This window comes from Carcharodon carcharias, chromosome 2 (assembly GCF_017639515.1).
Source record: "Carcharodon carcharias isolate sCarCar2 chromosome 2, sCarCar2.pri, whole genome shotgun sequence".
Taxonomy (NCBI): Eukaryota; Metazoa; Chordata; class Chondrichthyes; order Lamniformes; family Lamnidae; genus Carcharodon; species Carcharodon carcharias.
Window position 1 is genome coordinate 92935882 of NC_054468.1, and position 12841 is coordinate 92948722.

At 42.6% G+C, this 12841-nt stretch overlaps 1 protein-coding gene across 4 annotated transcripts in view; it reads right to left on the bottom strand.

Moving 5' to 3' along the window:
• Window positions 1-12841, bottom strand: part of LOC121271661 (serine/threonine-protein kinase PAK 2-like) — a 70302-nt gene that overhangs the window by 14953 nt on the left and 42508 nt on the right. For 3 of the 4 annotated variants that reach the window (XM_041177783.1, XM_041177791.1, XM_041177786.1), the window contains exons 2-6: window positions 9294-9502; window positions 7586-7686; window positions 4687-4831; window positions 4526-4560; window positions 3487-3597 (exon numbers count right to left, since the gene is read on the bottom strand). In XM_041177783.1, the coding sequence (XP_041033717.1) occupies window positions 3487-3597; window positions 4526-4560; window positions 4687-4831; window positions 7586-7686; window positions 9294-9483 (582 nt within the window). In that variant the 5' untranslated portion in view covers window positions 9484-9502. The remainder of the gene's footprint in view (window positions 1-3486; window positions 3598-4525; window positions 4561-4686; window positions 4832-7585; window positions 7687-9293; window positions 9503-12841) is intronic. The other variant, XM_041177800.1, reaches the window with a different exon arrangement.

Here is a 12841-nt window from a genome sequence, read left to right on the forward strand (position 1 = left end):
ATGGCAACTGACAGAATTGTTGCTCCCTTAGATCAGGGCATTGAGGCCAAATGCAGTGTCTCTCCAGTTGCCTTAGTTAGAAGGTTAACTCATTTGGGGATTGAACCTGGGGCCTCCATGGTCCATGTAGGTCAGTCGTTCACCTAGGATAACTGACTGTTCTTTATGCACGCGATAGCAATGATTCCAAAACTCATCCACAGCCTTAATGGACAGCAGTCAGATACTGATAACCAAGTCACATAGTTTCATGCAGTCACCAAAACTCCATTCACAATACTCAGTCATGGCTACCCTTGAACACTTCACCATTTCATTCATTCTTGTGACCAATGAAATAAAACAGAAAAATCTGATGTCAATAATTATCATAGAATATTCAGGATAGAAATTCAGAAGGTTACATCATAACCAGTCTTTTCTCTTTACACTGCTCTGTTGTGCCATTTGTTGTCCCCCCCGTCCCCCACCAGCCCACTTTCCCTTTTTAAAGTACTAGCCCTGACACAGTCACTGCTAATAATAATAAAAAAATAATAATAATACAACTCTACAGCTATCAGACACAAAGTGGTCTCCTCAGCTCATTTTTCCATGCCTCACAATCTTGCCCTTTCCTCTTCAGTTGCTTGCAGGAATCTTCCTTTTTTAATTTCAATTTGTCTAACAACATTCACTTTCTCCCTCTTAGTCTACATCCCTCTAATCTTCCTTCAACCACCTCCTGCAGCAAGTTCTCATGCCTCAGAATATGGCCAATCCAACTATGTTGCCTTTTCTTGATATTCACCAGGAATCTTTCCGCCTCCAACATCTGTCATGGCTCATGCTCTCTCCAAGTGACATGTTCCATCCTTCGACTTCTCACTATTATTTTTTGCAATATTCACAGCTTTCATCTTTAATATTAATTTTCATTCTGTAAGCTTTCAATACTTCACTCGTTTTATTCATTAGTATCTGTAGATCTTCTGTTGTTCTAGTCACAAGGGCCTATTCATCTGCAAATCTCTCCCTTCACCAACTGACCTCCTATTTTGACAAAGTTTTTTAGTTCATCTAGTGCTTCTTTTATCATGGCTTCTATATAGATTTTAAATAGCAATGCTGATAGTAGACAGTCTTGTCTCACTGCACATCCTATCAGATGTTACTGAGGCATTACCTAGGTTTCAAATGGAGTACAAAGAAACAGCAGCAAATATGTCATTCAGATCGAGTTTCTGCAGATTGACTTAAGAAACTTAAGAATTCTGCAGGAATAACAGGTGCCCTTTATGGACTGCCAGGCAGTGGAAAAAAAAAGGAAGAAATCTGAAAGCAAGTTGAAGGAGCTTCTGTAAGCAACAGGGCTGTAATAATGGAAGCTTCACCCTGAGACATCCTGGGATAGCACCATTAATTGTGATCGAAATGGGAGAGAGGCTCCTAGATAGCCTTCAAGGCTCTTTACTAAGTTGCTTTGTTATATGCCAAATAAGGAAAGTTACACAGGGTATGCAATGCAGTTCAATGTAAATAAACTCAAATAGTACATTGTGGGGAAGAGATGAAAAATATACTCAAAACAGCAAAATACTGAAAGAAATTGAGGAAGATTGATTAAAGAAAGTCTTGCATTTATACTGTGCTTTTCACGACCACCAAATGTCTCAAAATCCTTTACAGTCAGTGAAGTATTTTCAAAGTGTAGTCACTATCATAACTTAAGCAAGACAGCAGGCAATTTGCACACAGCAAACTCCCACAAGTGGCAACGTGATAGTGAAAAGATAATGTTTTTCATGATACTAATTGAAGGATAAATATTGGCCAGGACACCAGGGATAACTCTCTTGTTCTTCTTTGAAGTGCCATGAACTCTCATGTCCACCCAAACTGGGAAATGGGGCCTTGGTTTAACACCTCATCCAAAAGATGGCACCTCTGACAGTGCAGCCTCCCCTTTAGTACTGTACTGGAGTGTCAACGTAGTGTCATGTTCTAGTATATTATGAACTTTCAGTCAATACTTTTAAAAGTTTGAACATAGTATTAAAATGACCACTGCAAATCAAGTGACCTTTGGCTTTGAGCTTTACCTGAATTTCAAGCAAATACCTAATAAAATATGGACATTCACAGCCATCCAGGAATTCACACGTCCCTTTGTTTAAAGATGGATCAACAAAAGAACTATAGCTTTCCAGCTGGCTCACTTTTCTGTTTCACCATGGACAAAAGAAACATCAAATTCAACATGCGTTAGAAGAATCAATCTCCCATTGCATTATGAAGAAGAATCATTTCCACTAGGTTGAAGAAACAGTAATGGAGGGGATATAAAATTTGGGATTAGTGTGAGAAACAAAGAAGATGGTAGGCAGATACATTTTCCTTCAATGGGTTGACATAGAATTGAATGCATTCTTATTAATAACTAGTCAGTCAAACATGATAGTTAGGACAGAATCAAACAAAATAAAATGGAAAAAGCAGTGAAGCAGGATAAGACCATAAGACGTAGGAGCAGAAGTAGGCCATTTGGCCCATCGAGTCTGCTCCACCATTCAATGAGATCATGGCTGATCTGATGATTCTCAATTCCACTTTCCTGTCTTTTCCCCATAACGTTTGATTCCCTTAGTGATTAAAAATCTATCTCCGCCTTGAATATACTTAATGACCCCAGCTCTACAGCCCTCTGCAGTAAAGAATTCCAGAGATTCACTACCCTCAGGAGAAATTTCTTCTCATCTCTGCCTTAAATGGGCAACCCCTTACTCTGAGATTACGCCCTCTGGTCCTAGACTCCCACAAGGGGAAACAATCTCTCAGCAGCTACCCTGTCAAGCCCCCTAAGAATCTTATATCTTTCAATAAGGTCGCCTCTTATTCTTCTAAGCTCCAATGAGTACCGGCCCAACAGACTCAACCTCTCCTCATAAGAAAATCCCTCCATTCCCAGGATCAACCTAGTGAACCTTCTCTGGACTGCCTCCAATGCCAATATATCTTTTCTTAGGTAAGGGGACCAAAACTGTTCACAGTATTCTAGGTGTGTTCTAACTAGTGCCTTGTATAGTTTTAGCAAGACTTCGCTATTTTTATATTCCATTCCCTTTGAAATAAAGGCCAACATTCCATTGCCTTCCCTATTACCTGTTGAACTTGATGTTAGCTTTTTGTGATTCATGCATGAGGACCCCCAAATCCCTCTCCACTGCAGCTTTCTACAGTCTTTCTCTATTTAAATAATATTCAGCACCTCTATTCTTCTTGCCAAAGTGCATAACCTCATATCTCCCCCACATTATATTCCATTTGCCAAGCTTTTGCCCACTCACTTAACCTGTCTATATCCCTCTGTAGACTCTGTCATCCTCACCACTTGCCCCTCCATCTATTTTTATGTTAAGATTAGGTGGAAAGCCCCTAAAGGGAGCTCTCACTGGCACAGGGACAGTAATCCTGCAAAGCTGCAACTCCTGGTTCAACAATACTCACAGACTTGGTGCACTCTGGCCGTGGTGCAATGGCTGGAGGTGGGGCCTCATCATCATCATCCTCCTCCAGGACAGTTGGCACACTTGATGGCTCTGTGCCCTTTGTACTGTGCTAAAGACAAGGAATGACATTTTATAACATTCTCATACAAACTACATTGCATTCCTCTCCGTCATATCTGTCATGTATATACATCAGTCCCCTCCAACCTCTACACATGAAGTGCCCTTCCACCACATAAAAGTTATGCAGCATCTCACTCATTATTCCTCTTCCCTATTTATAATCTGTGTCAGTGGTTTTGCCACAGGGTGATGTTATGCATCAAGTGCACTGCTGCTGGGTATATTATGGCAAAGGGGGAGCAAAGTCCATAAGTCTCCCCTGTCAGTACACAACTTCTGCATCACCAAGACCCCTATGGTAACTAGGCAGTCCATGCCCCTGAGCTGAATGGCAGGGGACATCGGAGGCCTCCAGATTGGTGACATACAAGCCCACTGGTGTGTGGACACACCCTGGCATCTATTACCCAGGTCCTAGCCATGGGTCAAACAGTACCCATTGCCTGGAGGGTCCAGCTTGGGAGAGTCAAAGGCACTGGAATGGAATCCTCTGGGCAGCTCATGATCCCTTTAAGCAAGCACCATCTGGCAACTCTTACAATCGAGAAGACTCCAGAAGTGGGGGCTCCTACTTTTCCTCTGGATTCACTCTATAAGCTTGAAAGGGAGATGCAGATGCTGGGCAAGCCTGTCTCTCCAAATCCTAACCAGGCAACCAATATTTACAATCGAAATTCCATGCAGTGTTCCCTCATTTAATCAATGCAAGGCCCTGTATTCTGTTTCTACAGAACATATACAGCACTTTTCCCTTAAATGAATCATAATACCTGATCTTTTGAGACAATGATCTTTCACATTCTGGACCAACAAGTAGTCCATAATGTGCAGGAGCCTGCTGAAAATACGCAGGCAGAGGTAGCTAGGTGCGAGATAATGCAAAAACAACGTACTACAAAAACAAGACTGCTCACCGCAGGTGTGACTGCAGGAAACCCATCTGGTTGTTCTGTTGAAATAAAGAAAAGGAACAAGTTTAAACCAAAGGCCCAATGTTGTCCACGTGGATTATTTTGGTCTGAACAATCAAGACCTCAGGGAGGCAACCCTTTTGGTCTCTGCTCTGTTCCCTTACCTGTGAAGCTCAGATACTTCTGTTTCACCTTATCTTTGGAATCATAGAATTTGAGCACATCAAGCACAGCCTGAGGGTTTTTCTTCTGTTCCAGTTTAGTGATGTTGGATGTCTGTAATAGTCGAGCCCACTGTTCGGGCATCCCCTGTAAAACACCACCACACCAACTTCAAATAAAGCTCTATCTGTAGGGACTGGAATACAGAAAGATTGCACTATGCCCAGGAATAAACCCAACTCTATTCAGCTAATACACAAAAAGGTCACACTGCCCAAAACGTGCTGGGGGTACTGTTCACACATTTGCTCCTCCATTCCGTGGCCAGATACTTTTTACAGCCAGGGAGCTAGTGTTCAACCAGCTCCTGAACCTCTGCCAATGGAATGCTTCAGTTGGCTATAAAGCGATTTGTGCATAAGAATAACATGCCAAGAACTCTCTCACCAAATCCCCCACTATGAAGAGCTCATGTTTGTCAAATTTACTGGAGTTCTTTGTGGATGTAACAAGCAGGGTGGATAAAGGGGAACTAGTAAATGTAGTGCATCTGGATTTCCAAAAGGCATATGATAAGGTGCCAGAAAAAAGACTATTGCTCAAGATAAGCGCTCATGCTGTTGGAGGTGAAAAGTAGGCATGGAAAGAGGGTTGGTTAATAGGATAAGTGAGCCATTTTCAGGTTGGCAAGCTGTAACTAGTGGAGTGCCAAAAGCATTAGTGCTGGGGCCTCAGCCATTTATGATATTTATTAATGATTTGGAAAAAGGAGCCAACTGTATTGCAGCCAGATTTGATGATACAAAGAGAGGTAGGAAAGTAAGTTGCAAGGAGGATACAAAGAGCCTGAAAAATGATATAGATAGGTTAAATGAGTGAACAAAAATTTTGACAAATAGTACACAATGTGGGAAAATGTGAAGTTGTTTGCTTTGGCAGGAAGAATAGAAAAACAATTTATTTAAATGGAGAGAGACTGCAGAATGCTGCAGTACAGAGGATCTGGGTGTCTTTGTACATGAATCACAAAGTTAGCATGAAGGTACAGCAAATAATTAGGAAGGCAAACAGAATGATGGTCTTTATTGCAAGGCGGATTGAGTATAAAAGTAGGGAAGTCTTGCCACAACTGTATAGGGCATTGGTGAAACCACACCTACATTACGATGTACAGTTTTGGTCTCCTTACTTAAGGATATACTTGCAAAGGATCATTGGCTGATCGCTGGGATGAGGTGATTATCTTTTGAGGAAACATTGAGCAGATTGGGCCTATACTCATCAGAATTTAGAAGAATGAGAGGTGATCTTATTGAAACATAAGATTCTGAAGGGGCTCAACAGGGTACATGATGAGAGCATGTTTACCTCATGAGGGAATCTAGACCTGGGGCCATAGTTTAAAAATAAGGCGTCTCCTTTTTAAGATAGGGATGAGAAGGAATTTCTTCTCAGGGGGTTGTTAGTCTTTGGAATTCTCTTGCTCCGAGCAGTGGAGGCTGGATCATTGAATATATTTAAGGCTGAGTTACAGTTTTTTGATCTGCAAGGGGAGTCAAGGGTGATGGGGGACAGGCAGGAAAGTGGAGTTAAGGCCACAATTGGATCAGCCATGGTCTTATTGAATGGCAGAGCAGGCTCAATGGGCTGAATGGCCTACTCATGCTCCTAAATCTCATGATCTTATGATCATTCGACACCTACCCACAGCTAAATGGGGCCAAAGAGGATGTGAATTTTGACTGAAAATTTCCATTTGCCCCTTTCAGGAGATAAATTTGAATGGTTACACTGACATAAGTATATCACTCAAAAGTGCTAATGGAATGTCAGTCTTTATCTCAGGGGCTAGAATACAAAGAGAAGGAAGTAATGCTTCAGTTTTATAGAACTTTGTTCAAACCCCATCTGGAGCACTGCCGTCTGTACTAAACACTGCACTTCAGAAGGACATATTGGCCTCAGATGGGGTGCAGTTTAAACTGACCAGAATGATATGAGGTTATGAGGACAGGTTCTTTAAGCTTGAGTTGTATTCCACTGTGCTTGGAATGTTGAGGGGTAATCTAACCAAGGTGGCTAAAAGAGCTTTATTTATCAAAGGAAATCCATTTACTATTTGCTCTGGTGGAGAATGAAAATATAGAAAAATTATGGTATAGGAGTTGGCCATTCAAGCCATCAAGTCTGTGTCAACTTTAAAAAGAACTATCTAGCTTAATTCCATTTTCTAGCTCTTGGTGCACAGTACATGCCCGAGTACGTTTTAAATGTGATTAGGGTTTCTCCTTCAAGCCCCCCCTCAAGTAGTGAATTCCAGACCCCATTGGGTGAACAGATTTCTCAATTTTCCTCTAATCCTTCTACCAAATACTTCAAATCCATGCCCACTGGTCATTGATCTTTCTGCTAATAGAGAGAGTGGATAGGAAGGATCTATCTAGGCCCCTCAATTTTATACTCAATTAAATCTTCCCTCAGCTTCCTCCATTCCAAAGAAAACAACTCCAACTATCCACTCTTTCCTCATAGCTAAAACTCCCCATTTCTGGCAACATCTTCGTAAATATCCTCAGTATCTTCTTTAGTGCAATCATATCCAGAACCAGGGGTGAAAATGTCAGAAGGTATGAGGAACATCTGAGAATGCTCAATCGCAATCTGTGAGCCATGCTGCAGCAAGCTGGGAACCAGCTCGGCAGGATAAAAGCACTTGGTGGCTGTTACCACAAACTTCCCAAGGCTATAGGCACACAACTAATGTGGCCTTCACACAGATTGATGCAATAGGAGGTGGCTGCCAGCACAATCATTGGAATAGGGCCAATTCCAACTTGTTTGACAGTCAAGTCAAAATGATCACAATGAAATAATTCATTCTAAGCCTCATTATGTAATTACCGTGAACTCCCCTGTCACAGCATCGAACCCAACATGAATCGTGTGCTCAAAGTCAGACGGAGGAGATATTTCTGGCCGTTCCTTTTCTCTCTTCTTATTCCCTGCACAAACAACACAAGCCTTGAGCAGTTGTCAATCAACCAAATTAACACACAGGTGGAACCAATTCAAAAGAAAAAGAATTCTGAATGATGATAGGTGGATGGACAAATTCCCTTCTGATCCAACCGATGGAACACAACTCAGTCACTCACATTCCATATGGAGGTCATCTCAGTACACAACACAGCAGAACAGACATGGTGGTGGTGTAGTGGTTATAATCTTGAACTAGGGGCAAAGAGGTGAGAATTCAGACACCAAGTCTCGCATAGCGAGTTGTGAAGCAGAGTCATTTGTGAGCTGGCACCAGGGGGAATAATTGTTGAAAAGCCATTGTAATTGTTGTAACACTTACCCAGCTCATCATCATTCAGGGTAGTTGATGCAACATCCCACCCCAGTCTGGTCTACAGCTGACTTCAGTATCACATGGTTGATTCTCAATGCTTTCTTTGCAGGACAAAATGTGCGCACCACAAAAATAAATTTTAAAAAACAGGGTGCATGGCAAACATCACATAGAGGTCATACTGAATCATAAAATTGTCGGCAACATAGAGCTTGTAATGGGCTTTATCAAATCCTCAGTCTCCCCTGGAGGTCTCACTACTAGTTCTTAGGCTGTGACTCAAAAATATTTACAGTCGGATCACTCTCAGTCTCAAGCCATAAGGGGCTACTAGCATATATAAAGAAATGGCTGGTACACATTGGAGGATGGGAATCCTCCCACTGCAGAGGTTTCATTAAAGCTTGAGAAGAATAAAGCAGAGGAACAGCACACACAGTTCATTGTCCTAAAATCATGGGATAAGATTCCAGAATCATGGAAAAAACCAATAATTGGCTGCTTGGGTGGTGTAGGTGGAGACACTGCCTGAGCTGGCTGCTACTGAAAGTTCATCTTCCCTTCTCCTCCACCCCCTCACTAAAGCAAGATCACAATAAAAGCCAGGGCACTGAATACCAACACTTTTGGTATTCGCCAACACTGTTCGTGAGTCCCTTACCAGACATTATCGCACAGGAGCGCACCACTTATTGTTAGATTTAATCCAGCAATGCAATTTTCAAATGCACAATCACCAAACAGAAAGGCTTTAGCCACTCACAGGTCAAGCCAACACCACAATCTTTATTCAGACCATAGGAGAAAAATACAAATCTCAGCACTGCCCTTTTCCAGAGAAATTCCGACAGCTATTGGCTTATGTTGAAAACTGGGGATTAAGACTTGGATAACGTGCATCGTGATGCAACGTCTTGAAGACAGAGATGCCTGTTGCACCATACAGTTCTAGGCCCCTAAAGCCATGGTAACTGCATGCAATAAATGGCCACCTGCACTGTCCACCACCTCAGTCCCTTATCACATGCAGTACAACTGCCTCCTTCATGTATCTGCTGCATGCCCAAACATATTACCATTCATTGCATACACATTTCATTCCTCAACTCCCGTGCCATATGACACATTGTTATATCCCACATCCATTTTGCACATTCCACACTGTATCCTTGCTCACAATGACTACACGCCCACCATATCAGCCCCCAGCATAACCCCCACCCCCTTGTTGCCCCATTGCTGGATTCCTTGCTATACCTTTTTCTCCAGTGTTTGAGAAAATAGACTTGAGTTTTGTCCGCTTCTGCTTCTCTTCAGGTACAGATGGCAATGGCTTGGCATTGTGGTTGGTCAACAGGGCATCCTTACTGCCCATAGGGAAGCTAGTGCTACTCACACGTACTGGGGGTGCAGGTGGCTTGTCCTCCAATTCTCCGTTATTGGACATACTTTCAGGTTAAGCAATCCTAGGAAAAGGAGACAATAGTTAGCACTGATAGGCAACTCCAAAGTAGTAGAGCAAGGGACTTGTAAAAATAAGACAGTATTACTGGCCCTGGACAGTTACAACAGGCCCAAACAGCCCTGCTGCAGAGCTTTAAATAAAAAGCAAAGATCACGATATTAGGTGGTTCAGCAAGCCAAGTTTTTAATATTCTTTCATGGGATGTAGGCATTGCCAGCAATTATTGTTCATTCCTAATTATGGCTCACCACCACCTTCTCAAAGGAAATTAGGGATGGGCAATAAGTGCTGGCCTAGCCAGTGACATCCACATTCTATGAAAGAATAAAAGAAAGCTGCTCTGTTGCTCTCTGGTGGCTGTTAGGCAATACTGCAGCATCACCAGGAACTAATTCACACACTGGCTACCACAACTTGTCATTGCAGACCAACAGTGAGGTGTACCAAATCAGACAGCTTAGGGGAGGTAAGATCCTTAAACATACATATTCAAAGACAAATTAATTTCAGAACTGTGCTGGAGGAAGTCCTTTCCATTTTGTAACTTGTCAACACAGTTGCTCCAGTTTTTTGTCCAAATCATCCATTTTTGATACGAAATACCACAGAGGCATAGGGTCACAGAAAAGAAGAGGTCAGAAGGTTGGAAAAGTAGGTGGGGCAGTAATTGACAAAGAGGAGCACCATCAGCTGTCCAAGTGTCATCCTCCTATACAAATTCCAGGGTGACATCCCATCCCTAGTCTTCTGAACTTAGCAAGGGGCTGCTGCCAATTCTCTCTAGCAGGCTTCAAAATTATTCCTTGATATCAAACACCCGGAGTGAATCTAAGTGCAGCTCAATCCATTCTAATTGACTTATTAAGCTTGGAGGTTGGCCCCATTTTGTTAATGCTTCTTCTGAATCTCTCTCCCTCCACCTTCCTCCCATCATAAAGTCAGAGCTGGGGATGTTTGCTGATCATTGCGCAATATTCAGCACCATTTGTAACTCCTCAGATACTTATGCAGTCCATGTCCAAATGCAGCAAGGCCTGGACAATATCCAGGCTGGATCTGACAAGTGACAAGTAACATTTGAGCCACACAAGTGCCAGGCAATGACCATCACCAACAAGAGAGAATCCAACCATTACCCATTGATGTTCAATGACATTGCCATTGCTGAATCCCCCAGAATCAACATCCTAGGGGTTACCACTGACCAGAAATTGAACTGGACCAGCCATATAAATACTGTGGCTACAAGAGGAGATCATAGGCTAGGAATGCTGCAGCGAGTAACTCACCTCCTGATTCCCAAAGCCTGTCCACCATCTACAAGGCACAAGTCAGGAGTGTGATGGAATACTCCCCACTTGCCTGGATGAGTGCAGCTCCCACAACACTCAAGAAGCTTCATACGATCCAGGACAAAACAGCCCGCTTAGTTGGCACCCCATCCACAAATATTCACTCCCTCCACCAAAGAGTGGCAGCAATGTGTATCATCTACAAAATGCACTGCAGCACTCACCAAGGTGCCTTAGGCAGCACCTTCCAAAACCATGACCACTGCCATCTAGAAGGACAAGGGCAGCAGACACATGGGAACACCACCACTTGGCAGTTCCTCTCCAATCCACTCACCAGCCTGACTTGGAATATATCAGCATTCTTTCACTGTCGCCGGGTCAAAATCCTGGAACTCCCTCCAGAACAGCACTACATCACATGGATTGCAGCAGTTTAAGGCAGCAGCTCACCACCACCTTCTCAAGGGCAATTAGGGATGGACAACAAATGGTGGCCAAGCCAGCAATGCCCACATCCCATGAATGAATTAAAAAAAAGTCAGCTATATACAAGCTCCTAAAGATTCATAAAACAGTGAGAAACCTGTCCCAGCCCTGCACTTCATACTTCATCTGTCTGACAAGCTTCAAGGTACTGTTTTAACACAAACTAGTGCGCAAGTCTCTGCAATAATCTGCATCATTTGGGAATCTTAAACATTCATTGCAGTCTTGCTATACAAACAAGCTCACATGGCAGCTGAACAATACAGTTTTCAGAGAGATTACTGAACTAAAAAGTAAGCAAGATTTAAACCCTCTCCGCTGTTCCTGCTAGAATGCTTATGACCCTTTAACTCAACTTTGGGGTCAGACATTCTCTTTTGACTGGTCACATTTTTGAGTTTGCACCATAGATATCTTCAGATTCAACATCAACTGCAAGCAGACTCTACATTCCCTGCAATACACATTAGACCTCTGTAGTAAGTGGACCTGATATTTCCTAGAGAGTGCACTTTATTCTGTAATATATCAGGTGCTGCCCCAAGAAGCCCATGGTGAACTGAATAAACACCCTAACTCATATTTAGGCTTTGAATCAATGAGTGGTTTTATTTACACCAGATAAACATGTAGTGACCTTTCCCCATAAAATAAAGATACAGCTTGCCTTCTCTCTAAATTTGAACCTTGAACATAGGAATGGGAGTAGGCCATTTAGCTCCTGAAGCCTGTTTCATCATTCAGTTAGATCCTGGCTTATCTGCATCTTAACACCATTAACCTAGCTTGGTTCCAAATGCCTCATTGCTGTTGCCAAAATCCAATCAATAAAGTTCCAAGTTTCCACTACCCTGTGAAAGAAGAAGCACTTCACCCCTGAGCAGCCTGGCTCTATTTTAAGGTCATGCCCCCTTGCCCTGTGCAGAGAAATGAACATCCACTTAGTAGAAACAAATATTAGCCAAGCTCCCTAGGTCAGCATGGCTCTAGGTACACAGCCTTATAAGTGGCTGCAAGTTTGAAAGCTGAATGCCCTGTAAAGACTGAATTACCTGGAAAAACTCAGCAGGTCTGGCAGCATCGGCGGAGAAGAAAAGAGTTGACCTTTCGAGTCCTCATGACCCTTCGACAGAACTTGAGTTCGAGTCCAAGAAAGAGTTGAAATATAAGCTTATATTCCAACTCTTTCTTGAACTCGAACTCAAGTTCTGTCGAAGGGTCATGAGGACTCGAAACGTCAACTCTTTTCTTCTCCGCCGATGCTGCCAGACCTGCTGAGTTTTTCCAGGTAATTCCGTTTTTGTTTTGGATTTCCAGCATCCGCAGTTTTTTTGTTTTTAGCCCTGTAAAGACTGCCTGTCCTATGACAGCATTGTGAGAGCATGACGCTGACCTCATTATCACAGATCATACCAGGTAATATAAAATCCTCTCTCAATAAGTACCACACATGGCTGTCAAATTCATAATCCCAGGTTGGGATCTATGGTTTGAACTGTGGGGCTTCTCATACTCTTGTGATGTGCCAGATTGGATGCAGATAACTTTAACAGAAATGC